The 27,869-nt window shown below is 51.0% G+C and overlaps 4 protein-coding genes and 1 long non-coding RNA gene across 6 annotated transcripts in view; 2 read left to right on the top strand and 3 right to left on the bottom strand.

Annotated features, from left to right (window-relative positions):
* Nucleotides 1-331: 331 nt before the first annotated feature.
* On the top strand, nucleotides 332-6,667 carry LRRC14 (leucine rich repeat containing 14). Its single transcript, XM_088180438.1, has 3 exons — nucleotides 332-990; nucleotides 1,862-2,491; nucleotides 3,701-6,667. Exons 1-3 carry the CDS (start codon nucleotides 698-700, stop codon nucleotides 4,263-4,265), a joined length of 1,488 nt encoding a protein of 495 aa, XP_088036564.1. The 5' UTR covers nucleotides 332-697; the 3' UTR covers nucleotides 4,266-6,667.
* C1H8orf82 (chromosome 1 C8orf82 homolog) lies at nucleotides 5,082-8,353 on the bottom strand. Its single transcript, XM_088180454.1, has 3 exons — nucleotides 8,127-8,353; nucleotides 7,113-7,161; nucleotides 5,082-5,713 (listed from the first exon to the last, which is right to left on the bottom strand). The coding sequence occupies exons 1-3, from the start codon at nucleotides 8,241-8,243 to the stop codon at nucleotides 5,244-5,246; spliced, it is 636 nt and encodes a 211-aa protein (XP_088036580.1). The 5' UTR covers nucleotides 8,244-8,353; the 3' UTR covers nucleotides 5,082-5,243.
* Nucleotides 8,354-9,961: 1,608 nt separating this feature from the next.
* On the bottom strand, nucleotides 9,962-15,712 carry LOC106863737 (leucine-rich repeat-containing protein 14-like). Its single transcript, XM_014893293.2, has 3 exons — nucleotides 13,699-15,712; nucleotides 12,973-13,611; nucleotides 9,962-11,674 (listed from the first exon to the last, which is right to left on the bottom strand). The coding sequence occupies exons 1-3, from the start codon at nucleotides 14,478-14,480 to the stop codon at nucleotides 11,101-11,103; spliced, it is 1,995 nt and encodes a 664-aa protein (XP_014748779.2). The 5' UTR covers nucleotides 14,481-15,712; the 3' UTR covers nucleotides 9,962-11,100.
* A 289-nt stretch (nucleotides 15,713-16,001) lies between these two features.
* LOC148225618 (uncharacterized) lies at nucleotides 16,002-18,391 on the top strand. The gene is made up of 2 exons (XR_015808759.1): nucleotides 16,002-16,437; nucleotides 17,847-18,391. It is a non-coding gene; the product is annotated as an uncharacterized LOC148225618 (long non-coding RNA).
* The window catches only part of ARHGAP39 (Rho GTPase activating protein 39), a 100,534-nt gene continuing 90,769 nt past the window's right edge, over nucleotides 18,105-27,869 (bottom strand). For both annotated transcript variants that reach the window (XM_088180407.1, XM_088180416.1), the window contains 5 exons: nucleotides 25,229-25,302; nucleotides 23,441-23,640; nucleotides 22,448-22,539; nucleotides 22,192-22,361; nucleotides 18,105-21,446 (listed from right to left, as the gene is read on the bottom strand). In XM_088180407.1, the coding sequence (XP_088036533.1) occupies nucleotides 21,252-21,446; nucleotides 22,192-22,361; nucleotides 22,448-22,539; nucleotides 23,441-23,640; nucleotides 25,229-25,302 (731 nt within the window). In that variant the 3' untranslated portion in view covers nucleotides 18,105-21,251. The remainder of the gene's footprint in view (nucleotides 21,447-22,191; nucleotides 22,362-22,447; nucleotides 22,540-23,440; nucleotides 23,641-25,228; nucleotides 25,303-27,869) is intronic.

The raw sequence follows: 27,869 nt of genomic DNA, 5'->3' as shown, positions 1-27,869 counted from the left end.
GATCTGGGATCTGGGATCGGAATCGGAATCGGGATGGAAAGAGGCTCGGAGGGGACCCCAAAGTCGCCTCAGAGCGAACCTCCCGTTCCCACAAGCATCAGCCAATAGAAAGGCAGGGATGAGTGATTGACAGAGACAGGAGCCAATAGCAAGGCAGAATGTGGAAGGGTCCGCCCACCGTGCACTTAAACCAATGAGAATTAAATAAAACAAAGACAGACAGCTATAAGAGCCTATTAAAGGTATGGAAACCGCCCCCAAGGTGGGTCTCCCTCACTGATTGGTTGCTACAACGCGCAGACACGGAAGTGCAGCTTCCGCACGGGCTAGGGCTGCGGGCGGGTGGGCGATGAGTGGGGGTGTGCCATGTTGCGGGGGCTGCGGGGTCGGTTTTGGGGATCCCTGAGGGGACTTTGGAATAATTTGGGGATCCCTTTTGGATTTTTGAGATTTCCGGAGAGGCTTGGGATCCTTGAGGGATTTTGGAGTGGCTCTGGTGGGGTAGGAGTACTTCAGGACCCTGTTTTTAGGGAGCAGTGCTGGGGCTACCCTCACAACACCGCCACCAGCTTCTCCGACAACTTATCTTTTCTTCGGGATATCCTCGGATTCGGAGTTTCCCTGGAATTCTCCCCTGGTTCCCCCACATGCTGGGGGTCCCTCAATTTGACCTAACTCCCACAGCCCCCCAGAATCCATGGATTCTCTCCTTTTCCTCTGCGCCCGACGCGTCGTCGCCCACCGTCCTCTTCCCGCCCTTCCCGCCGATCTCTATCCCGTCCTTTTCCAAGCGGCATTTCTGGATGGAAGACCCCTGATCCTGCGGGATTTGGTGGCCACTTGGCCTTTCCCGGTGCTCCACTTCCAGCGGCTCGTGGGGCGCCGGGAGCTGCTCCGGGATCATCCCTGCAAGCTCTGTGTCCAGGCCATCATCTTGGCCGTGGTGGCGCAGCTCCGGCGGGAGCTGGAAGAGCCCGGCTGCCATTCCAGGTGAGTTTTGGGAATTCTGGGATGATCAGAACCTCCATTCCTCCAATTCCTCCATCCATCCTCGCGGGTTTTCCTGATGTTTTATTATTGCTGGGTTAAGAAGTGGCTGGATGGCTGCGCTCAGAGAGTGGTGGTGAACGGTGCTGAATCCATCTGGGGATCAGTCACCAGTGGTGTCCCCCAGGGGTCTGTGCTAGGGCCAGTCCTGTTCAATATTTTTACTGATGACATGGATGAGGGCATTGAGTCTCCAATTAGTGAATTTTCAGATGACACTGAGCAGGGAGCGTGTGTCCATCTGCTGGAAGGGAGAAGGGTTCAGCAGAGAGATCTGGAAATGTTGGATGGACGGGCAGAGTCCAATGGGATGAGGTTTAATAAATCCAAGTGCCAGGTCCTGCATTTTGGCCACAATAACCTCCTGCAACGTTACAGGCTGGGGCAACGAGGCTGGGGAGGGGAACACAAACCCTGTGAGGAACGGCTGGGGGTGTTCAGCCTGGAGAAAAGGAGACTGAGAGGTGACCTGGTCACTCTCTACAGCTCCATTAAAGGTGGCTGCAGTCAGGTGGGGTTGGTCTCTTTCTCCAGGCAGCAACTGACAGAACCAGAGGACGCAGTCTCAAGCTGCATCAAGGGAAAATTAGGTTGGAAACTAGGAAAAAGTTTTTCTTGGAAAGAGTGACCAAGGACTGGAATGGTCTGCCCTGGGAGATGCTGGAGTCACCATCCCTGGAAGTGTTTAAATAAAGACTGGATGTGGCACTCAGTGCCAGGGTTTAGCTGGGGTGTTAGGGCTTGCCTTGGACTCGATGGTCTTGAAGGTCTCTCCTAACCTCGTGAATTCCGTGAATTATTCCCGTTTTTCCAGCCTGCGCGTGCTGGACATGACAGGACTTCCGGATTCCGCGTCCGGCCGCGCTCCTGACGGGATGAGCGTCTGGTCCGGCACCGTGGCTTTGGCCAAGGCTTGCGTGGAGGTGTTGAAGCACCAGCAGGAATTCCTGAGGCGCGGATCCAAGCGGCACAAAGGTCGCTCCGGAGCCGCCACGGCCTCGGCTGCTCCGCAGCCCCCGGGCGTGGACGTCCACACCGACCTGTTCGTCAGCGGAACGTCCTACGGGATCCTGCGCGACGCGCTCCAAACTGGAGCCACCGGCCCGCTGCGCCTCAAGTGCCGCGAATTCCAAGCAGAGGAACTCTCAGCATCCAGGATTGTGACTTTATTGGAATCTCTGGATCCATCCTGTCTGCGGAGGGTGGATCTGCGCTTCAACAATTTGGGATTGTCCGGGCTCTCGGTGATCCTGCCGCACCTCTCGCGCTTCCCGGAGCTGCGCAGCCTCAAGCTCCAGTACAGCAACATGGACGTGCGGCGCCTGACGCCGGAATCGGCCATTGGAGTCCGCTGCCTGGCCGGGCAACTGGGAATGCTGCCCAAACTCCAGGAGCTCAACCTGGGATCGTCCCGGCTCTCTGGGAATCTGCGCCAGATCCTCTGGTGAGTTCTCCATGGAGCGGGGCTGTCCTGGGCTCTGGAGGGATTCCCAAGGTTTGGCTTGGGGATCTTGGGAGTCTTTCCCAGCCTGAGTGATCCCGTGGTTCCAGGGTTTCATTATCTTGATGTTACCATGATTCCATGATTCTGTTATCCCAATAATTCATGACTCAAGAATTTCATTATCCCATAAACTCATGATCCCAAAATTCTGTCTTTCCAGGATTCCCCAAGTTTGGGCTCTATGGGTCTTGAGGGTCATTTCCAGCCTTAAGGATCCATTGATTCCAGGAATTCAGTATCCCAACATTCCCATGATCTTGTAATTCCATTATCTCAGCAATTCATGACTATAATTCCATGATTCTCAAACCTTGAACTTGATGGTCTTGGAGATTTTGCCCAACCTCAATGATTCCATTATTCTGTGATTCCATGATCCCATAATTCCAAAATCCCAGGATTTTCAGGGGTTGAACTTGATGTTCTTGGAGCTCTTTCCCATCATAAGCCATTCCTTAACTCCATGATCCCATCATTTCAGAATTTTCAGGGGTTGAACTCGGTGGGTCTTGGAGTTCTTTCCCAACTTCAGTCATTCCACGATTCAATGGCTCTGTGATCCCATAATTCCAGAATTCTCAAAGCTTGAACTCAATGACTGCAGAGATTTTGCCCAACCTCAGTGATCTCATTATTCTGTGATTCCATGATCCCATCATTCTAAAATCCCAAGGTTTTCAGGGGTCAAACTGGATGTTCTTGGAGCTATTTCCCAAATTCAGTAATTCCATAAATCCATTATTTTATTCCACAATTCCATGACCCCATGATTCCATAATTCCATGATTCTCAAACCTCCAACTTCATGTTCTTGGAGACCTTTCCCAACCTCAGCCAGTTCATAACTCCATGATCCCATAATTCCAAAACCTCATGGTTTTCAAGGGTTGAAGTCGGTGAGTTTTGGAGCTCTTTCCCAACTTCAGCATTCCACCATTTCATGGCTCCATGATCCCATAATTCCATGATTCTCAAACCTTGAACTTTATGGTCTTGGATACAGTTCGCAACCTCACCCATCCCACAATCCTGCAATTCCACGGATGCAATCCCAGCTCTCATTTCCCGCATTTCCCCCACGAATCCCAACATTCCCAGCTCCCACCAATCCTCTCTTGGGCCTCACCTCTCCCTTTTTCCTCCCACCAGCGACCTCCAGGCTCCGTTGGAAAGCTTGGAATTGGCCTTCTGCTCCCTCGTTCCCGCCGACCTCGCCTTCCTCTCCCAAAGCTTCCACGCTCCAGCCCTCAAAAGGTTGGATCTGAGCGGCCATGACTTCTCCCAAGGCCTCCTGGAGCCTCTCCGGCTGCTCCTGGAGGAAACCTCGGCCTCGCTGCTGCATCTGGATCTCATGGAATGCCGCATGGCCGATTCCCACTTGGATGCGCTGCTCCCGACGCTCCGGCGCTGCTCCCGCCTGCGCTTCCTGGGACTCTACGGCAATTCCCTGTCCATGGCTGCACTCAAGGATCTGCTCCAGAAAACCTTGGAGCTGCCAGATCTCCACCTGGTTGTGTATCCTTTCCCTGTGGATTGCTACAAGCCGGAGCCGCCGGTGGAATCCGGTTGGGATTTTGAAGAGGTCGTGGATGAGGAACTTTTGGCAGCGGTCAAGGTGGAATTTTCCCAGCTGCTGGAGAATTCCGGGAGAACCGACCTCGTCTGGACTCACAATCCCTACGGCCACGGAGCCCTGGATTATTTCTCCTTGTGATTTTGGAAAAGCTCGGAGCCTCCATCGTGGAATAGCGCCGCTGCCTCCTTCCGGAAATCCCGGCGTTTTCCGCCTCATCCCGGTGCTTCTCTTACTCATCCTATTGGATTTTTCTTTTAATTTCTGGTGCTTTTCTGCCTGGTTTTGTTAGTTTCCTGCCTCATCCAGATGTTTTCTGTCTTATTTCAGGATTTTTCTACCCCATCCCGATATTTTCCCCCTGATCCCAGTATTTTTCTGCCTCATTTTGGTGTTTTCCTGTATCATCCTGTTGTTTTTCCACCTTATTTTGTTATTTTTCCCCTCATCCCGTAATTTTCACGCCCCATTTTGGTGTTTTCCCACCCCATTTTGGTGTTTTCCCACTCCAATCCCAACATTTTTCCCCCTCATCCGACTTTTCTCCCAGCACTTATATTGCCACATCCAGAGGGAAAATTTCTCAAATTCCCTTATTTCCCATGGGATATTAATAAATTAATAATTATAATTAATTATTGTTAATAATCGGCCACTGCCCAAAATCCTTCCAAATTGCTCCCAAATTCTTCATCCCAAATCCTTGATCCCAAATTCCCAAATCTGTCATCCCAGATCCTTCATCCCAAATCTCCAATTCCTTGATCCCAAATTCCCAATTCCTTGATCCCAAATCCCCAATTCCTTGATCCCAAATTCCCAAATCCTTGATCCCAAATTCCCAAATCCTTCACCCCAAATCCCCAAATCCTTGATCCCAAATTCCCAAATTCGTCATCCCAGATCCTTTACCCTGAATCCCCATCCCAAATCCCCACAACAAGGAATCGACAGAGCAACTTCTACTCTTTTTTTTTTTCGGGAATTTCACCGGAAAACCGTGGGTTTCGGCTGCCTGGAATTTTGGGATGGTCCAATTCCTTGGGAATATGTTGGGAATCTCCCGTTTCCTGGGGGAATAACTGGGAATTCCAATTCTGAATAAGCCAGAATTCCCTTTTAGGATCTGACAGACTCAACCTCCAATCCAGATTTTTCCGCCCGCAGAATTTCCAACAATTCCCCGGAGAGCCGATACCTCCTCCCTTCCCACAAAAAATGCGTTGGGGGCTTTTCCGGCCCTTCCTCAAACTGGAATTCCGAGCTCCACTCGGACGCCAGCGCCGAACGAACCAACCCAACTCCGCCGGTTTTTTCCGGAGCCGGGTGATAAAGCCGCCCGTTTTCCGGGAATACCGCCAGCATTCCTGGCTGGAACGGCACCGTCAGCTTGGAGCCGCCTCCGCAGTAGGAAAGGAGGGAATTCCCATCGGATCCGGGCAGGATTTGGGTGAAAACCACAGGGACGTCAGCGCAGCGCAGGAAATTCCGTTCGCGGCCGCAGCGGGAAAGGAACGGGAATTCCGCCTGGTAGCGCCCGCTCCGGTTCCGCTCCAGGTGCTTGAAGAAGAAGGAGAGGAATCCAACATCTGTTGGGATGGAGAAATTCATGGATCAACGCTCCTGGAATTCCAGGAATTTCGGGGTGGTTGATTAAAGGGGTTTTTCCCTTTTTAAAATTTTTAAAATTTTTTTTCCAGATTTTTCCTAGTGTTTTTCCAGCGTTTTTTTGGGGGTTCTTGTGGAGGTTTTCTTTAGGATTTTCCAGGAATTTTAAGGATTTGGGAAAGGGATGAGGGGGAAAAAAGGAATTGGGAAGAGGAAATGCTTCGTAAAATTAATTTTTATTATTAAAAATGGGTTTCTTAATTAATTAATTTGGGAATTTCTTAATTAAAGGGTTTCTTTATTAATTAAGGAATTTCTTAATTAAGGAATTTTTCCATTATTTAAGGAGTTAACTTATTAGGGAATTTAATAATTCAGGAATTTATTGGATGAGCAAATGATTCATTAATTAGAGAATGATTCACGAATGATGGATTAATATGCAAATTAGGCATTTTCCAGGAATTTTAGGGGTTTGGGAAAGGGATGAGGGAAAAGAGGAACTGGGAAGAGGAAATGCTTCCTTGAATGAATTTTTAAAATTAAAAAGAGATTTCTAAATTAGGGCATTTCTTAATTAATTAAGGGATTTCTTCATTAATTAAGGAATTTAAAAATGAAGGAACTTAATGAATGAGAGAATGATTATTTAATTCTTTAAAATCTAATGATTTATTAATTATTATGTTTATTAATTATGATTAATTATTCATTAATGAGGGACTAATATGCAAATTAGGGTGATTTTTTTTTATTTTCAGATAATTTTATGGATTTGGAAATGGGATGAGGGAAAAGAGGAATTGGGAAGAAGAAATGCTTCCTAAAATTTATTTTTGTTATTAAAAGTGGATTTCTTAATTAATTAAGGGAATTCTTAATTAATTAAGGACTTTTTCATTATTTAATAATTAAAGAATTTAATAATTAATGAATTTAATGAGTGAGGGAACGATTCATTAATGAGGGATTAATATGCAAATTAGGGATTTTCCAGGAATTTTAGGGATTTGGGAAAGGGATGAGGGAAAAGAGGAACTGGGAAGAGGAAATACTTCCTAAAATTAATTTTCGTTAAAAATATATTTCTCAATTAATGGGAGAATTTCTTAATTATTTAAGGAATTTCTTAATTAACTAAGGAATTTAACCATAAAATAATTTAAATAATGAGGGAATGAGTATTAATCAGGGAACAATTAGTTAATGAGGGATTAATATGCAAATTAGGTGGTCTCACCTTTCCTGCCCCTTCCCAAGCTTCAACCCCCGCCCTAATTAAGGATTAAATCCTAATTAAGGCTCAAATCCCAATAAATAATCGAATCCTAATTAATAACCAGGTACCAATTAACAACGGGACCCTAATTATGGAGGTACCTTTGAAGCAGGTGATGAAGTTCTTGACTTTGGTGTCGTCCAGAAAAAGCTGCAGGAAAAAAAGCAGGAAAAAGCCTCAAAATGCTCGAGTTTTTCCAAACAAATCCCCAGATTTTTCTCTGGGATCGTTTTGGGATCTGTCCTGAATCCCTTTGGGATCTTCTCAGTGGGGATCCAGCCGGGATTTGCTTTTTGGGATTTTCCTGGGATTTGTCTGGTATTGTACTGGGATCCGTGCAGGATCCATCTGGGATATATTTGGGATCTGTCTGGATTTAATCTGGTTTTAAACTGGGATTAAGCTGGGATCTTCCCAGAATCCATTCCCAGGACCCTCCAGAACCCCCAATTGATCTCCTATTGATCCCCTATATATCCTTTATCTATTCCAAATAAATCCCCTAATGATGCCCTGGAGATCCTCCATAGATCCCAAATAAATCCCCTGGAGATGCCCTATAGATCCCCTGTAGATCTCCCATAAATCCCCTACTCACCACCTGTAGTTCCCCTATCAATCCCCAATAAATCTCCTATTGATGCCCTGGAGGTCTCCTACAGATGCCCTATAAATCCCCTATAGATACCCTATAAATCCCCTGCCAATCCTAAATAAATCCCCTGTTGATTCCCTAACGATCCCCTGGAGATCCCTTATAGATCCCCCATAAATCCCCTATAGATCCCAAATAAATCTCCTGTAAATTCGCTATAGATCCCCTATAAATCCCCTGTAAATGCCCTATAGATCTCCTGGAGATTCCTCATAACTCTCCTATAAATCCGCTATAGATCTCTTATAAATCCCCTTAGATCCTTTAAAAATCCCCCTGAAGACCCCAAATAAATCCACTGGAGATACTATATAAATCCCCTGTAGATTCCCTATAGATCCCCCCAGAAATCCCCTATATATCCCCTATAAATTGCCCATAGATCACCACTCGATCCCCTATAGATCCCCAGTAAATCGCCTATAAATCTGCTACAGATCCCCTACAAATTCCCCCGCACCTGTCCATGGTGATCTACGTAATAAAAATACTCGCGGGTTCCAGGCCCCGGCCGCTGCCCCTGCAGGTACCGGGGCCCCGGGCGGGCGCAGAGCCGCAGCAGCGCCCCCACCCTCATCGCGACAGCCACCGGCGACCCCCGACGGCCGGGCCGCCTCCCTGTCACGACAGGCGACAGCGACAGCAGCGCCACCGGCGCCACCCGGAAGTGGCCACCCGGGGGACCGGAATGTGTGCGCACCTCGGGTGGTGCGGCCGTGAAAAGGTTCCGGGGGGAAAGCGAAAGTGGAAGGAGAGAGGCCGAGGGCAGGGGTCCCGCCGCTGTAGGGGCACCTATAGATCTCTAGACACTATAGAACACCCAGACCGCCCTATAGACCTCCCAGAGCTTCCCTATAGGGTCTCGAACCTCTAAAAAGCCTCAGCGACCCCATTAAAATTCCGTATAAGCGGCTCCTGGCGCTGCGTGCCCTCATAGATCCCCTATAGATCCCCCCCACCCTCAGCTTGCCGCCATTTTCCCCTCTAGGCCCTCAGGGCCCCACAGGCACCGGGAGAAGCAGCGGGATGAGGGAAAAAGATGGAAAATGAGGTGAGAAAATATCGGGATGAGGGGAAAAGCACCGGGATGAGGTAGAAAAACAACTGGGATGGGTTGGAAAAACAGTGGGATGAGGGAAAAAGTACCAGGATGAGGGGAAAAATGTTAAATGAGGGAGGGAAAAAACCAAAATGAGGCGGGAAACTATCGGGATGAAGGAGAAAACACCAAAATGAGGGGAAAAACACCAAAGTGAGCTGGAAAACACCAGGCTGAGAAGGAAAAGAGAGAAATTAGGTGAAAAAACACCAAAAATGAGTCAAAACCCCAACAGAATAAGGCACAAAATACCAAAACTAGGTGGAAAACCACAGAAATGAGGTGGAAAATCGCCAAAATGAGGCAGAAAAGCACCAAGACTTGGCGGAAAAACGCTAGAATGAGGTGGAAAATGAAGTGGGAAAACACCAGAATGAGGGGAAAACCATAGGGACAAGAAGAAAAATACCAAAATTATGTAGAAATGTGACACAATGAGGCCCAAAACACCAAAATGAAGTGGAAAAACACTGAGATGAGGGGAAAAATACCAAAATGAGGTGGGAAAACAACGGAATAAGGTCCAAAATACCAAGATGAGGTGGAAAAATACCAGGATGAGAGGGAAAATACTGAGATATGGCAAAATCTTCCAATATTAAGTGGAAAACAACTAAAAGAAGGAGGGAAAACACAAAAATAAGGGAAAAAGAAAGGGATGAAGACAAAACCACCAAGATTAGGTGGGAAAACAATGGAAAAAGGCTCAAAATACGAAAATTATTTGGAAAAACACCAGGATAAGGGGAAAAATATTGGGATAAGGAAGATAAAAAAACAAAAAGAGGTGGAAAGCAACCAAAATGAGGAAGAAAAACACCAGGACAAGAGGAAAAATACTGGGATAATGCAAAAAAAAAAAAATCCCAAAATGGGTTAGAAAATAATCGGAATGGCGTAAGAAAAACGGGATGGAGGGAAAATAGCAAATGAGTCTGAAAATCACCAGGCTGAGGGGGAAAGCTCTGGGAAAAGGTGGAAAAACACCGGGATGAGGCAAACTCTGTCCAAATGAGGTGGAAAAACAGTGGTAAAAAGTAATAAAAAACCCAGAATGAGGTGGAAAACCACCAGCATTAGGTGGGAAAACACCAAAATGACATGGAAATGAAGGAAATTATGGAGAATTCAAGGATTGGGATAAGGATTGGGAAAGATCCCTCAGGAAATCCTGTCCGGGTACGACAGACTCAGAATCTGGGACAGGATGCGTTTATTTCCAATGGAATCAGAACAGGATAACAAGACCCCAAATCCAACTTTTCCCTCCCCCAGTTCTCTCTTTCCCAGTTTTCCCTCAATCCCTCCAGCAGTGCTGGGAGCCAGGGCCATCCCAGGGGAGTTTTCCATGGATTTCTCCCATGTAAATCCGTCCCACAGCAAACTTTCCAAGGATTTCTCTGTGAATCCATCCCAAAGTCAGTTTTCAATGCATTTTCTAATGCAAATCCATCCCATGGCAAGAGTTTTCCATGGATTTCTCCAATGTGTCATTCCCATGGAAGACAATTCCTCATGGACTTTTCCAAGGGATCAATACGTCAGGAATATCCTGCTCCCAAGGATTTTACCTTCGTGAGATTCCTGCCAGGAATCTGCTCCTTTTCCCGTGGATCCGCAGGTCCCTCCCAAGATCCAGCTCCAGGATGAGCTTCCCTTTGGATGCACCGCAGAATTTTGGGAATTTCCACTCCAGCACTTTAGAATCATCTCTGGAGTTGTTCCTTTCCCAAATTTCTGCTCCAGAATTCCAGCTGGGCTATGATTGGTTTCTTCCAACTTCATTCTTATTCCAAAGGTGTCGCTGCTGTTCCCGACAGGATTGGCTGGACACGGGAGAAGCTTCCGGCAGCTTCCAGTGGAATCAAGCCCCGGAGCCTCCTGGAATTTGGCTGTGCAAAGCCAATCCTGATGGAAAAAACACTGGGATGGGCTGGAAAAAATCATGAAATGGGATGGAAAAATACCAGGATGAGGCAGAAAAATACCAGGATGGGCTGAAAAAACACTGGGACAGGCTGGAAAGATAACCAAATGGGGGAAAAATACTGGGATGAGGGAAAACTATGGGGATGGGGAGGAAAATCCTCAAAACGTGACAGAAAAGCTACAAAACCAGGGAAAAATTTAAGAATGGGGCTGAAAAACATCGGGATGAGACAGAAAACTAACAAAACCAGGCAGAAAAGCACCAAAATGAAAGGAAAAAACCCACTGGAATGAGGCAGAAAAGCACCGGGATGAGGCGGAAAACGCCCGGATTTTGGGAAGGAGGCAGCAGCGCTTTTCTACAATGGAGGCTCCGAGATTTTCCCGCCTCCGAACTTTTCCCAAATCACAAGGAGAAGTAGTCCAGGGCTCCATGGCCGTAGGGATTGTAAGTCCAGACGAGGTCGGTTCTCCCAGAATTTGCCAGCAGCTGGGAAATCTCCGCGGTGGCCGCTGCCAAACGTTCCCCATCCATGGGCTCCTCGTAAATCCGTCGGGATCCCGGGACTCGACGCGGAGGCTCCGGTTTGTAGCAATCCACGGGGAAAGGATACACAACCAGGTGGAGATCTGGCAGCTCCAAGGTTTTCTGGAGCAGATCCTTGAGCGCGGCCGTGGACAGGGAATTGCCGTAGAGTCCCAGGAAGCGCAGGCGGGAGCAGCGCCGGAGCGTCGGGAGCAGCGCGTCCAAGTGGGAATCGGCCATGCGGCATTCCATGAGATCCAGGTGCAGCAGCGAGGCCGAGGTTTCCTCCAGGAGCAGCCGGAGCGGCTCCAGGAGGCCTTGGGAGAAGTCATGGCCGCTCAGATCCAACCTTTTGAGGGCTGGAGCGTGGAAGCTTTGGGAGAGGAAGGCGAGGTCGGCGGGAACGAGGGAGCAGAAGGCCAATTCCAAGCTTTCCAACGGAGCCTGGAGGTCGCTGGTGGGAGGGAAAAGGGAGAGGTGAGGCCCAGGGGAGGGTTGGTGGGAGCTGGGAATGTTGGGATTCGTGGGGGAAATTTAGGGAATGAGAACTGGGATTGCATCCATGGAAACGCAGGATTGTGGCATGGGTGAGGTTGGGAAAGAGCGCCTAGAACATGAAGTTGGAGGTTTGAGAATCATGGAATTATGGGATGAAGGGGTCATGGAATTGTGGAATCAAATAATGGAACGATGGAATGACTAAAGTTGGGAAAGAGCTCCAAGACTCACCGACTTCGACCCCTGAAAACCCTGAGGTTTTGGAATTATGGGGTCATGAAATCATGGACTAATGGAATCACTGAGGTTGGGCAAAATCTTTTCTGACCGTTAAGTTTAAGCTTTGAGACTCAGGGAATTATGGGATCACGGAGCTCAGGAATGGTGGAGTTACGAGGTCTTGGGATCACAGATTTATAGAATTATGGGATCATAATGGACCCATTAAAGTTGGAAAAGGCCTCAATGTCATCAAGTCCAACCTTTGGGAATCCTGGAATCAAGGAATTATGGGATCATGGAATAATGTAGTCCTAGACTATTGGGATAATGGGAACCAGGGATCACTAAGGATGGAAAAGATCTCAGGGACCATGAAGCCCAAACTTTGGGAAATCTGGAATCAAGGACTGGGATAATGGAATCATGGTAATATTGGGATAATAAAATCCTGGAATCATGGGGTCACTAGACTGGGGAAGATCTTCAAGATCCTGAAGTTCAGCCTTTGGGAATCCTGGAATTACAGAATTTTGGGATCATGGCATTATGGGATGACAGAACCATTGAGCCATGAACCATTGGGATAACAGAATCACAGGATCATGGGAACACTGGGATAATGAATTCCTGGAATCAATGGATCATTCAGACTGGAAAAGACCCTGAGGACCCCGCCTTTGAGAATCTTGTAATTAAGGAATGATGGGATCATGAATTTGTAGGATAATGAAATCACTGAGCCATAAACTATTGGGATAATGGAATCACAGGAATATTGGGATAATTAAATCCTGGAATCATGGTATCACTAAGATTGGGGAGAATCTCCAAGGTCGTGTACTTTAGCCTTTAGGAATCCTGGAATCTTGGAATTCAGGGATTATGGAGTCATGAACTTCTGGGATAACAGAATCATGGGAACATTGGGATAATAAAATCCTGGAACCATGGGATCACCGCAAGATCATCAAGCCCAACCCTTGGGAATCACCCCAGAGCCCAGGAAGGACCCTCGCTCCATGGGGAACTCACCAGAGGATCTGGCGCAGATTCCCAGAGAGCCGGGACGATCCCAGGTTGAGCTCCCGGAGGCTGGGCAGCATTCCCAGCTGCCCGGCCAGGCAGCGGATTCCGATGGCCGATTCCGGCGTCGGCCGCCGCACGTCCACGTTGCTGTACTGGAGCTTGAGGCTGCGCAGCTCCGGGAAGCGCGAGAGGTGAGGCAGGATCACCGAGAGCCCGGTCAATCCCAAATTCCGGAAGCGCAGATCCACCCTCCGCACGCAGGAAGGATCCAGAGATTCCAGCAGGCTCACGATGCCGGCCAGGGAGAGCTTTTCCGCTTGGAATTCGCGGCACTTGAGGCGCAGCGGGCCGGTGGCTCCGGTTTGGAGAGCGTCCCGCAGGATCCCGTAGGACGTTCCGTTGACGAACAGGTCGGCGTGGACGTCCACGCCCGGGGGCTGCGGAGCGGCTGCGGCCGTGGCAGCTCCAGAGCGACCTTTGTGCCGCTTGGATCCGCGTCTCTGGAATTCTCGCTGGTGCTTGGACACCTCCACGCAAGCCTTGGCCAAAGCCACGGTGCCGGACCAGACGCTCATCCCGTCAGGAGCGCGGCCGGCTGGATCATCCGGAACTCCCGTCACATCCAGCACGCGCAGGCGGCAGCCGCTGGAAAAAATAGGAAGAAACCATGAAAACGCCTGGAGGAATTGGAGGAATGGAGGTTGTGATCATCCCGAAATTCCCAAAACCCACCTGGAATCACGGCCGGGCTCTTCCAGCTCCCGCCGGAGCTGCGCCACCACAGCCAGGATGACGGCCTGGACACAGAGCTTGCAGGGATGATCCCGGAGCAGCTCCCGGCGCCCCACGAGCCGCTGGAAGTTGAGCACCGGGAAAGGCCAAGCAGCCACCAAATCCCGCAGGACCAGGGGTCTTCCATCCAGGAATGCCGCTTGGAAAAGGATGGGATAGAGGTGGGCGGGAAGGGCGGGAAGGATGGGAAGGGGGTGGTGGGCGACAATGCGGCGGGCGCAGAGGAAAAGGAGAGAATCCGAATATCCTGGCGGGAGTTGGCGCTTGGGAATGCACGGCGGGATTCGGGTGGAGGAGCGGCTGCGCGAGGGAGCCATGGCGGAATTCTGGGAATGTTCCCAAAATCCAGCGATTTCCCTCTTGGCCGCAAAGGGAACCTGTGGGAGAAATGGGGTGGGGGAAGGGAAGCGAAAGAGGGATTTTGGGGTAGAAGCTTGAGTGGAGATTCTGTAATACTGGGGTTCCTGGAGCACCCACGAAAGAACCTCACCCAGAGAATCCCCAAACCAGTTGAGGGATCCCCCAAACCACTCCAGAGACCTCCAAACCAGTCCAGGGATCCCCAAACCAGTCCAAGCTCCCTCTAAACCAGCCCAAGGACCCCCTAAACCCCCCAAAGCAGCCCCAGGACCACCCCCCAGAACCATTCCAGGGATCCCAAAATAGTTCAGGGACCTCCAAATCAGCCTGGGGATCCCCAGTCCAGCCCATGGATCCCCCATACCAGTTCAGGAATCCCCAAAACCAGTTCAGGGACGCCTAAACCAGTCCAGGGACACCCTCTCCCCCCCAAAGCAGTTCAGGGACCCCCCAAAACCAGCCCAGGGATCCCAAAACAGTCCAGAGACCCCTAAACCAGCCTGGGCATTCCCCAAACCCATCCAGAGATGCCAAAACCAGTCCAGAGACCCCCAAGACCTCCCTAAACCAGTCCAGGGATTCCAAAACAGCTCAGGGATTGATACACCAGCCCAGGGTCCCCTAAATCAGTCCAGGGATCCCCCAGATCACTCCAGGGACCCCAAAACCAGTCCAGGAACCCCTCCATAAACCAGTCCCAAATCAGTTCAAGGACCCCTAAACCAGCCCAGAGACCCCTAAACCAGTCCAGGGACCTCCTCACACAAACGTCTCCAAACCAATCCAGGGACTCCCCTGAATCACTTCAGGGACACCCCAAACCAGTGCAGAGATCCCCCAGACCTCCCCAAACCAGTCCAAGGATCCCAAACCAGTCCAGGGATCCCAAAACAGTTAAGGACCCCTAAATCAGTCTGGGCATTCCTCAAACCCATCCAGGGATCCCCAAAACCCGCTCAGAGACCCCTAACCCAGTCATGGGATGCCCCCCAGACCTCCCCAGACCAATCACGGACTCTCCTAAATCACACCAGGGACACCCCAAACCAGCCCAGAAGTCCCCCAGACCTCCTCAAACCAGTGCGGGGATCCCAAACCAGTCCAGGGACCCCCAAACCAGTCCGGGGATCCCCCCGACCCCCCCCAAACCAGTCCAAGGTCCCTCTAAACCAGCCCAGGGAGCCCCAAACCAGTCCAGAGACCCCTAAGGTAGTTCAGAGATTCCTAAACCAGTCCAGGGACCCCAAAACCAGTTCAGGACTCCCCCCTCCCCCGCCCAAACCAGTTAAGGGACCACCCAAAGCCAGTTCAGAGATCGCCTAAACCAGCCCAGGGATCCCCCAGACCCCCGCAAACCAGTCCATGATCCCAAAACAATTCAGGGATTCCCTAAACCGTACCAGGGACGCCAAAACCAGTTCAGGGATCCCCCAAATGAGCCCTGGGACCTCCAAACCAGTCTCGGGACTCCACAAATTTCCCTACACCAGCTCAGGGACCCCTCCCGAACCCTCCAATACCCATCCCAGGAATCCCCCTAAACCAGAGCAAGAACCCCAAAACCCAACCCTCCTTCCTCAGGACCCCCCCAAATCAGCTTCCTCCTCCCCAGTCCCCCGAAAGCACCTCAAGGACCCCCTGGACCCCCAACCCAGCCCGTCCCACCCACGGGGTCCTTCTCAGCCTTCCCAATCCATCCCTAAACCCATCCAACCCCCCTAAACCCATCCAAGGAGCGCCCCATGTACCCCTAAGCTCCCATATGGTCCCCTCAATCCCCGGAACCCCGCCAGAGACACCCCGAACCCCGAAACCAGCCCCGGCGCCCCCCCCATCATGGCGCCCCCCACTCACCGCCTGCCCGCAGCCCCCACCCGCCCCTGCCCGTACGGAAGCTCCACCTCCGTGTCAGCGCGCTGCGTCCACCAATCAGCGAGCGGGATCCACCCTAGGGGCGTGTTTCCGCTTGCTTATTGGCTACCACAGCTGTCTGTCAAAGTTCATTCTCACTTCTCATTGGTTTTGGGGTGTGGGCGGACGCTTCGCGGTAGTTTGGTGTTTATTGGCTCCAGCTGCTGTCAATCACTGAGCTCTGCCTTTCTATTGGCTAGAGCGCAGCAGGAGCGGGAGGTTCGTTCTGAGGCGACTCTGGGGTCTCCCCCCAGAGCTTCCCTCGATTTCCAATCCTCGATCCCAGATCCCGATCCCAGATCCCGTATCCCGGTTCCGGCGGCCATGGAGCGGCAGCAGGAGCTGAAGGTGCTGCGGAAGCGCTGGGAAGCGGAATTCCTGCGGGAACGGCGGCGGAAACCCAGCCAGGTGCTCCCGAGGAGCCGCGGCGGGAATTTGTGAGGGGGGAAATCGCTGAGGGGAATCCCTGGAATTGCGGGGGGGGGGCTGGTCTGGGGGTTCCCGAGGTGGTTTTGGGGGGATTACGTTTAGGAGGGTCTTGGATATTTTTGGGGCGTCCTTGGGCTGTTTTGGGGGTCTTTGGGTGGTTTAGAGTGTCCCTGGAATTAGGGGGTTCTGGGGGTTTTTGGGGTGTCCTTGTGGTGGTTGAGGGAGTCCTTGAGGTTGTTTTGGAGTGCTGAGGAGGTTTTGGGGGTGATTTAGGGGATCTCTGGAAAGGGAGAGATTGGTTTAGGCGCATCCTAAACTTTTGGGGTGTCCTTGAGAGTGGTTTTTAGGGTCCTGGGGGTGTCTTAGGGGTGGTTTTGGAGTGCTGGGGAGGTCTTTAGGGTGGTTTAAGGGGGATCCTGGAATGGGAGGATTTGGTTTAGGGGGTCGTCGGTTTTTTGGGGTGTCCTTGGGCTGGCTTTGCGGTCTGAGGGAGTCCTTGGGTTGGTTTTGAGAGTTTGGTTTAGGGAGATCTTGGGGGTTTTTGGGGAGTCCTTGGGTTGGTTTTGAGGTGTTTAGGTTGGTTTCGGGAGTCCCTGGATTTGGACAGACTTGTTTTAGGGGGGTCCTGGGCGTTGTTGGGATGTTCCTGGAATGGGAGGGGAGCATGTTTGGGGTTCCTGGCGCGTTTTAGGGGTTCTGAGAGAGTCTTTGGGGTTGTTAGGGGATCGCTGGAATGCGGGGGATTTGTTTAGGGGGGTCCTGAGGCTTTTGGGGTGTCATTGAGTGTGGTTTTGGGAGTTCTGAGGGTGTCTTTGGGGTGGTTTAAGGGGTCTTTAGGGTGGTTTAGGGGGGTCCTGGAGGTTTGGTTTTTTTTTTAGGTTTCCTTGACGTGATTTAGGGAGTCCGGGGAATGGTGGGGATCGGTTATGGGGGGTCCTGGAGATTTTTGGAGTGTCCTTGGGGTGGTTTTGGGGTACTGGGAGGGGGGAGGGGGTGTGGCTTAGGGTATCTCTGGAATGTGGGCATTGTTTTAGGGGGTTCCTGGGAGTTTTTGGGGTGCCCATGGAATGGGGGAGCATTTCTGGAGGTCCCTGTGTTGGGACGGTCCATGGGGTAGTTTTGAGGGGCTCTGGGATGGTTTTGGAGATCTCGGGGAATTATCTGGGATGCTTTTGGGGCGCTGGAGAGGGGGAGGCTCCTTGGGCTGGTTTAGGGGTTCCTCTGGGGTTTTAGGGGGGCTGGAAGGGGCTTAGGGGAGGCTCGGGGAGGGTCCCTGGGATGGGAGGGGCTGTTTTGGGGGTTTCCCCTATAGATTCCCCTATTAAAAACTCTCACTATCCCTGCTGATCCAGGTAAGAAAAACATTGGCAACTTCTTTGTCGCGACAGGGATTGGCGACCGCGACAGGTGGCAGCGGTGACCGGAAGTAGCGAGCTGGGGGACTGGAATGCGGGGGCACCTCCTCGGTAGGGTGCGGCGGTAAAAAGGATCCGGGCGGAACCGGAACCGGCAGCGGGGGGGAGCGGAGGAGCACGGCCCCAGCGACATCTTGGGGACATTTAGGGACACACAGAATCCCAAATTCCCGCCTCCCATCCCAAATTCCCGGCTTTTCCCGCTCCAAAGGCACCAGGAACGAGCAACGCTTTCCATACGGAGCTTTATTCACACGCGGGGGGGGGCCGGAGCCCCCCCAAATACAGAATTCGGCGGCCCCTGGGGGGACCCCAAAATCCAACCCCCCCCTCTGGGGAGGAGGAAAATTCCCGAAGGAATTCCCGAGGGAATTCCCGGGACTGGGGGAAATCCTGGGAAAATCCCGGGGAGAGAGGGGTGGGTCCATCCCTTTAATTCGGATTTTTTTTTCCAGTCGTTCTTTTTTTTTTTTTTTTTTAATAATAATAAATAAAAACCTCGAGGCTTTAAAAAAAAACACACAAAAAAAAAAAACCGCCGGAAAAAAAGGAGGGGAAATGACTTAAAAATTAATGAATGGGTGCCAGAAATTAATGATTAATTAATTAAAACTTAATTAAGCGGATGTGGAGGAAAAGTGGGGGTCCCCTGGCAGTGAGTAGAGCTGGGAGGTAGTGCTGGGTTGTCCCCACCACCTCCAGTTTGGGAACCCCCCCCCACCCCAATTTGAGGAGCCTCACCCCATTTTGGGGGACCCCCCCCCCGCCCATGGGACACCATAATTTAGGGATTGTCCCCACTTTGGGGACCCCTCCAGGCCTTGGGGGCCCCCGCATTTTGGGGATTGTCCCCACTTTGGAGATTCCCCCATTTTGGGGACCTCCTCCATGGGACCCCTCACTTTGAGGACCCATTGGCCTTGGTGACTCCTCCATTTTGGGGACTGTTCCTACTTTGGGGACCCCTCCATTTTGGGGACCTCCCTACTATGGGGATCTCTCAATTTTGGGGACCCCTCACCCCTGGGACCCCATTCATCATTTTGGAGACCATCCCAGGATCTTGGGGACCCCTCTGACCCATAAGACCCTCCTGGCCTTGGGGACCCTTCCATTTTGAGGGACCTGGAGGAGATTTGGGGTCACCAGGGTGGGTCCTGGTGGAGATTTGGGGGCACCAAGGTGGAACCTGAAGGACCTGGAGAAGACTTGGGGCCACCAAGGTGAAACCTGGAAGAGATGGGGTCACCAAGGTGGGTCCTAGTGGAGATTTCAGGGCACCAAGTTGGGACCTGGAGGAGATTTGGGGTCACCAAGGTGGGACCTGGAAGAGGTGGAACCACCAGGGTGGGACCTGGAGGAGATTTGGGGTCACCAAGGTGGGTCCTGCTGGAGACTGGGGTCCATCAGGGTGGGACATGGAGGACCTGGAGGAGATATGGGAGCACCAAGGTGGAACCTGGTAGAAATTGTGGGCACCAAGATGGGACCTGGAGGACCTGGAGAAGATTCAGGGTCACCAAGGTGGGACCTGGTGGAGACTGGGAGCACCAAGGTGGGACCTGGAGGAGATCTGGGGTCACCAGGGTGGGACCTGGAGAAGATTTGGGGTCACCAAGATGGATTCTGGAAGAGGTGGGAGCACCAAGGTGAAACCTGGAGGACCTGGAGAAGATTGATGGGCACCAAGGTGGGTCTTGAAAGAGGTTGGGACACCAAGGTTGGTTTGGGTTACCAAGGTGGGGCCTGATGGAGATTTGGGGGGGACCAGGAGGGAGTTGGAGGCTGCCCAGGTGGGTTCTGGAGCAGGTGATAGTACCCAGGTGGGTCCTAGAGGAGGTTGGGGGGCACCAAGATTGGTCCTCAAGAAAATGGGGGCACCAAGGTGGGACCTAAAGGACCTGGAGGAGATGGGAGCCACCAAAGTGGGCCCAGGAGGAGATCAGGGACACCAAGATGGGTCCTGGAAGATACCAGGGACACCAAGGTGGGCTGGGCAGAACCAGGTGGAGATGGGTGCCCAGGTACGTCCTGGATGATTTGGAGGAGATGATGGACACCTGGATGGGTGTATAAGTAGGAGGAAATGGTGGATACTCGGATGGGTCCAGGAGAAGTAGGAGGAGATGACGGACACCAGGATGGGTCCAGCAGGAGCAGGAGGAGCTGATGGGTGCCAAGGTGGGTCCAGGAGGAGATTGGGGCCACCAAGAGGGGTCTGGAGGAGGGGAAGGGAACCAAAACAGGACCAGGAGAAGCTGGGGGAGATGATGAGGGCCAGGAGGAAACTATGGACCCCAAGATGACTCCAGGAGTTGATGATGGGTTCAGAAGGACCAGGAGAAGATGATGGACCCCAGGATGGCTCCAGGAGTTGATGGTGCACGCCAAGATGGGTTCAGGAGGAGATGTTGAACTGTAAGATGGCTCCAAGAGTTGATGGTGGACACCAAGATGGGTTCAGAAGGACCAGGAGTTGATGATGGACACCAAGATAGGGTCAGGAGGACCAGGAGGAGATGCTGGATAACAGGATGGGTTTAGAAGGACCAGGAGGAGATGATGCACCTCTAGATGGTTCCAGGAGTTGGTGATGGACACCAAGATGGGCCCAGAAGAACCAGGAGCAGATGCGACATCCTGGGAGAGGTCCAACAGAGCAGGGCAGACCGGTGGGTGCTGGGACAGGTCTTGATGGTGCCAATGTGTGTGGGACAGGATGGACATGGGGACACGTGGGGACATCCACTCCACCCAGCTCCTCCAGGATGGACAATTGACCACCATGACTGCACTGGGCCACCACTTCCATGGGGACCTCCCAGGTCTCTTCCCTGTGGGGGACAATTGTCACCGTAGTTCCCTGGTGTCCAGGTGAACTTCTCCCACCTTCCCAACCCCATGGAGACCCCACAGCTGGGATGTTCCTCCTGACTCCCCCAGCGAAGAACCAGGCAGTGACATGGCCAGAAGGTCAGGATGGACCTCAAGGACTTCTCCTTGTCCCTGCATCCAGGCAGGAAGGGATGGAGGCAATCGCTGGATGCTCTCTGTCCATGAGGTCCAGCTGGAGATGGAGCTCACCATGTGGTGGAGAACCTCATGGACCTATTGGTTCTTTGTGGAGATGGAGCTCACCATGTGGTGGAGAAGCACATGGACCTCCTGGTTCTTCATATTGGTGGAGATGGAGCTCACCACGTGGTGAAAAACCTCACGGACCTCCCAGTACTTGGTGGAGATGGAGCTCACAATGTGGTGGAGAACCTCATGGACCACCCGGTTCTTGGTGGAGATAGGTGCCACCACCTGGGGACTTTGACCCTTGGAGGGGATGGGGGAGGCGGTGGCGGGGTGGGGACGGCGCGGTGGCGGCCGCTATAGGACGCCCTCCATGAAGCTGGTGTCCAGGTGCTGGATGAGGACACGGATGAAGGACATCTCCTTGCGCGTGTTCTCGAAGATGATCCGCGGGTCGTCCGATTGGCAGCGCAGGCAGTTGGGGGCCATCACCATGGCCAGGTTATTGACGTCCATCTTGGTGACGGCCACGTTGGCCGGCTGCACGAAGACCTAGAGGTGGTGGGAGGAGAAAGCTGGAGGTCAAAGGGTTGGTGGGAGATGGGTGGGAGATCCATGTGAACCTGGTTCTTCACCACATGGTGAAGTTGGAGAACCCAAAACCATCTCATGAGAAGGAACCAAAAGGGTCACCAGGGGCACAAAATCATGGGGTGGGAGGAGAAAGATGGAGGTGATGGGGTTGGTGGAACTCCTGGTTCCTGGATGGAGGAGATTGGGGTCACCATATGATGACCTCAGAGAACCCAAAACTACCTCAGGAGAAAGAACCAGAAGGGTCAACCAGGGGCACAAATTCATGGAGTGGTAGAAGGGAGGTGGAAATGATGGGATTGGTGGAACTCCTGGTTCTTGGATTATATGGGGTCACCATGTGGTGACCTTGGAGAACCCAAAACCACGTTAGGAGAAGGAACCTGGAGAATCAACCAGGAGCATGAGCTCATGGAGTGGGAGGAGGAAGATGGAGATGATGGGATTGGTGGATCTTCTGTTTGTTGAGGGAGATGGAGCTCACCACATGGTGATACCTTGGAGAACCCAAAACCACCTCAAGAGAAGAAACCAGAGGGGCACAAACTCATGGAGTGGTAGAAGGGAGGTGGAAGTGATGGGATTGGTGGAACTCCCAGTTCTTGGCCACCACATAGTGACCTTGGAGAACCCAAAACAACCTCAGGAGAAGAAACCAGGCCTGGTGGTCACCTGGTGGGCCAGCAGAAGGTGCAGCTCGTACCTGGAGGAAGCGGATGAGGTAGCACAGCACCATTCTGTTGATCCGGGGCAGGGAGTGGACAACGGCGATGGCGGCCTCAGGGTTCTCGTAGTGGGAGATGCACTGCTCATAGAACTCATGTGGGATCAGCGGCTCCTCCAGCTCGCGGTACCACAGCTTCAGCAGCGACGCTGCGACAGGACATGGAGAAAAGAAGAAGATGTGAGATCTTCCAGATGAAGCTTCTGTCCCACCAAACATCTCCCTGAGGTCCTACCGGGAACATGCGGGTCCTCCAAGCCAGTGGGGATCTTCCATTGGTCCACCTGCAGCTTGAGGGCGTTGACCTCGTCGATGTCACCGGGGACCCTGTGGGGGAGAAGAGGCGTCAGTGGCCGACTGACCAATGGGGACCTCTCAGCTCAACAGCTTTGGATGCTCCAGGAGAACCAGGAGGGGACATCAGCTGGACATGGAGCTGGTTGGTGCCACCAAGACGCCATCTTGGGGGACACTGTGGAGAAACCTCCATGGCCTAGGAGCTTGTTGGTACCACCAAGACCCCACCATGACTCTGGTGGTCACCATGGAGAAACCTCCACGGAGCAAGAAGTTGGAGGGTCCCAGGAGATGTTGGCACCAAGACCCCACTCTGACTCTGGTGGCCACTGTGGAGAAATCTCCATGGCCTTGGAGGAAGGAGAAATTGAGGGAACCCAGAGGATGGTGGCACCAAGACCCCACCATGACTGTGGTGGCTACCATGGAGAAACCTCCATGGAGCAAGGAGAAGTTGAGGGAACCCAGTGGATGATGCCACCAAGACCCCACTATGACTGTGGTGGCTACCATGGAGAAACCCCCATAGCCTCGGAGGAAGGAAAGGTTGAGGGAACCCAGTGGATGGTGGCCACCAAGGCCCTGCCATGACTGTAGTGGCCACTGTGGAGAAACCTCTATGGTCTTGGACCAACGGGAAGTTGGGAGGACCCACTGAATGGTTGCACCAAGACCCTGCAATGACTCTGGTGGTCACTGTGGAGAAACCTCTGTGGAGCAGGGAGAAGTTGACAGAACTCACTGGATGATGCCACCAAGACCCCACCAAGACTCTGGTGGCCACCATGGAGAAAGCTCCATGGCCTTGGAGGACCCACCAGAGGAGAAAACACCCAGAAATGTGAACTTGCCCCATTTTGAGACAATTCTTATGAGAACCTCCAGCTTGCCATCACCATGAGATGTCCCCATGAACATGGGGTGGCTTTACCTGAAGATGCCTTCGGTCTGGTCCCCGTTGAGCGCCAGGACCTCCTCAGAGAGCCGGGTCTGCACCCAGGGCAGCTGCCGGTCCGGGTACCGCTCCTTCTGCATGGCCACGATGTCCTGCAGGGAGCTGCCGAACATGGACGGGTTGAAGACAGCGTTCTTGGCGTGACGGATCTCCTCGATGTTCGGCTTCTTCAGGCCCTGCAGAAGACACCAGAGGTCACCGGTGGCCTCTGTGGTGGCTGGGATGGGATTTACTTAATCCCACCACCCCCCTGGTTGAGTTTTATGGGGATGGTGGTGGAGCCATGGATGGATTCTGGGCAACTTGGTCAAGGTGGTTCCATCATCCATCATCCATCCATCCATCCATCCATCCATCCATCCATCCATCCATCCATCCATCCACCATCTTGATTTGGAAGGGGATCCAACTCTCTGGAGTTTGGTGGTGGGACCATGGCCATGCTGGAGGATCTCCACCAGTGGATTTTGCCAGGAGGAGGAGCCACGGCTCTGGGATGCTTCTGGAAAGCTGAACATCGGTGTTGGGCTTCCAGAAGGTCTCCAGAAGTTCCTTAGAAAGTTCCCAGAAAGTTCCTCACTACAAGGTTTTTAGAAGGCCTTCAGAGAGTTTCTAGAAGGTCTCCAGAAGTTCCTTAGAATGTTCCCAGAAGGTCCCTCTTTACAAGGTTTTCAGAAGATCTCTGGAGAGTTTTCAGAACATCTCCAGAAGTTCCTTAGAAAATTCCCAGGAGGTCTCCAGAGTTTGCAGAAAGTCTCCTGAAGATCACCTGACGGTCTCTGGAATGCCTTCAGAAAGTCCTCAGAAAACCCCCATGTCTACAGAAGATTTCCAGAAATTCTCCAGCAGGTCTCCAGAAGCATCTCAGAAGTTCTCCAGGAGAACCTCACTCAGTCTCCAGGAGGCCTCTAGAAGATCCCCAGACAAGTATTAGGAAGTGTGCAGATGGTCTTTTCCAGAAATTTCCCAGAAGGTCCCAGAAGGTTCTTGGAAGTTCTCCAGAAGATCCTTAAAAGCTTCCCAAAAGCTCCCTACAAGTTCTCCAGATATGTTCCTTCTCCAGAAGGTTCCCAGAATTTCTCTGGAAGGTCCTTCGAAGATCCCCAGGTGCTCTTGAGAAGATCTCCAGCTCTTTAGAAAATCCTGTTTTTCAAAAGGTCCCTCCAAGGTTTTCAGGTGGTCTCCAGAAAGTTCCCAAAAAGTTCCCATGATGTCTTGGAAAGTCTTCAAAATATTCTCAAATCTCCAGAAATTTACCAGGTGGTCTCCAGAAGATCCCCAGATAGGTTTTAGGAGGAGCCCAGAAAGTCTCCAGAAGGTTCTTGGAAGATCCCCAGATGCTCTCCATAAGATCTCCCACTCTCCAGAAGATCCCTACAAAGTTCTCAGAAGTTCTCCAGAAGTTTTCCAGGCAGTCTCCAGGAGATCCCCAGACAGGTTTTAGGAGGTGCCCAGAAAGTCTCTGGAAGGTTCTTGGAAGTTATCCAGAAGATCCTTAAAAGCTTCCCAGAAACTCCCTACAAGAAGTTCTCCAGAAACGTTCCAGAAGGACCCCAGAAGTTCTCCAGAAAGTCCTTAGAACATCTCCAGACACTCTCCAGAAGATCCCCAGGAGCTCTCCAGAAGTTCTCACCACATTCACCACCTGGCACCACCTCCCTCCCTCCTACAGCCCCTTCCCCAATCCCAGGAGCTCCTGGATGACCCCAGTGACAAGTGACCTCTTTGTCCACCCCTTCCCAAGCCCATCCCATTTTCTGGTACCTTCTTGGCCCCCGTCAGCGCCGCCTTCTGGAGTTTGTTGTAGCAGTACTTGGCGTAAGTGCTGATGGCCACCCCTGCAAGAGAAGAGACACTGGGTGGAGGGATGTCACCCCCAGGACCTGGAAGAGGTTTTGTCCCCTCCCTGTCCCCTCCCCATCCCTGTCACCCCTCCCAGGAGGGGTTTGAGGAGGATGAGGTCCCCCTCGAACCTCAGAGGAACCACCAAAGCTCTGGAGCTCCATGATGGCCTCATCTTTTGTGGGCCACCACTGCCATGGTCACCACTCCCATCCCACCCATCTTCTGCAGATCCCACCACTTCCATTTTTATCCAATCTCCTCTTCCTGATGTCCTCCAGTGAGGAGATGATGCCTGTCCCAACAACTCTGGGGACCTGGTGGAACTTTCTGGACCATCCCAGAAGATGCCTGGGGATTGAGTGGCACCTGCTGGACCATCCGAAAAACCCTGGGCATTTGATGGAACCTTCTGGATCGTTCCCAGAGCCTTGGGGATCTGGTGGGACCTTCTGGACTATCCCAACAAGCCTGAAGACTTGATGGGACCTTCTGGATTAGTCCCAGAGCACTGAGGACCTGGTGGGACCTCCTGGACCATCCCAGAAGAAGCCCTGGGGACATGGTGGAACCCTCTGGACCATCCCAGAGCTTTGGGGACATGGTGAGGCCTCCTGAATCTTCCCCAGAGCCTTGGGGACTTGATGGAACTTTCTGGACCATCCCAGGAGAAGCCCTGAGGACCTGGTGGAACCTTCTGGATCATCCCAAAAGCCCTGGGGACCTGGTAGAACCTTTTGGACCATCTCAGGAGAAGCTGTGGGGACCTGGTGGAGCTTTCTGGACCATCCCAGAAGAAGCCCTGAGGACCTGGTGGAACCTTCCGGATCATTCCCAGAAAAGCCCTGGGGACCTGGTGGAACTTTCTGGATCATTCCCAGAGCTGTGGGGACCTGGTGGGACCTCCTGGACCATCCCAGGAGAAGTCCTGGGGACCTGGTGGGACATTCTGAGTAATTCCCAGAGCTCTGGGGATCTGGTGGAACTTTCTGGACCATCCCAGAAGAAGCTCTGAGGACCTGGTGGAACCTTCTGGATCATCCCAACAACCCTGGGGACCTGGTGGAACCTTCTGGATCATCCCAGAAGAAGCTTTGGGGACCTGGTGGAACTTTCTGGATCATTCCCAGAGCTCTGGGGATCTGGTGGAACATTCTGGACCATCCCAGAAGAAGCTCTGAGGACCTGGTGGAACCTTCTGGACTCCCAACACCGTGTGGCCTCAAATCATGGAATGTGCTCATGGAGCCATGGAATGACGGAACACTTGGGGTGGGAAGGGACCTCTGAGGACATCTCACCCAAACCTCTGCCAGGACACCGGGCTGGATTTTGGGATGCAGCCCAGGAGAAGCTGAATCAACGACCTGGGATGGGATCTGATGGGATCCAATCACGATTTTTGAAGGACCAGCCCCACCCTGAGGTCCTGGAGGTTCCCAAAGTCCACCCCAGGTCTCCCCTGGAGGTTCCTCCTGGTGGATCCATCTGGGATCGGCTCCCGGAGGAATTCCCGGGAAATCCACCCAGAATTTCCCTCAATCCCACGGGAAATGCCGGAATTTTCTGGCATTGGGAAAAGCCAAGGGTGGATTCCAAAAGGATTTTCTCAATAAATTAATTGTATTCGTTGAATGAATTATAGTAATTAAATTAACTATATTAATATTATTAAATATTAAACAACTTAAATAATTATAATTCTAAATTATAATAATGATAATGATGGGTATAAAAACAATGAAATTATAAAATTATTACTATTATTTCTATTATCATTATTACTCCTGCCATTATTATTTATTAATGTTACCACTTAATATTAACAGCCATATTATGATTTATCATTAATTTAGCACTAAGGCTATTATAATACTAATAATAATACTAATATTTATAATATAATAAATAATATTAATATTTACTCTTACTATTATTACTTCTACCATTATAATTTAGAAATATTGATATTTATTATTAATATTAATACTAATATCCATATTAGAATTTATTATTAATTTAATACAAATAAAAATACTAATATTAATGATGATATAAGTGCTAATGTTGATAATATTAATATTATTATTTATCACTATTATGATTACTATTACTATTTTTACTCCTACAATTATTATTGATAAATATTGTTATTTATAAACAATATTTTATAATATTGATAACATCCATTTTACAGTTTATTATCAATATAATGCTAATACACTAATACCAATATTGACTTGAATATTAATACTAATGTGTAGAGTATTAATATTTATATTGATGTCTATTATGGTTAATATATGTTATTATTATTTAATATATTATTAATATAATACTAATAGTAATATTAACACTATGTGCTATTAATATTGTTACTAATAGTATAGCAATACCACTATTAATATCACTATTAATATTAATATCACTATTAATATTAATATGGCTATTACTATTGCTATTAACATTAATAAACTTATCATCACATTAATTACACCAACTCTAGCTCACTCCTATTAATTCCCCCAATTCATTAATTAATGAATCTCCCATCCCTCTGTCC

This window comes from Sturnus vulgaris, chromosome 1 (genome assembly GCF_052056855.1).
Source record: "Sturnus vulgaris isolate bStuVul1 chromosome 1, bStuVul1.hap1, whole genome shotgun sequence".
Taxonomy (NCBI): domain Eukaryota; kingdom Metazoa; phylum Chordata; class Aves; order Passeriformes; family Sturnidae; genus Sturnus; species Sturnus vulgaris.
This window is presented reverse-complemented; position numbering and strand designations above follow the sequence as displayed.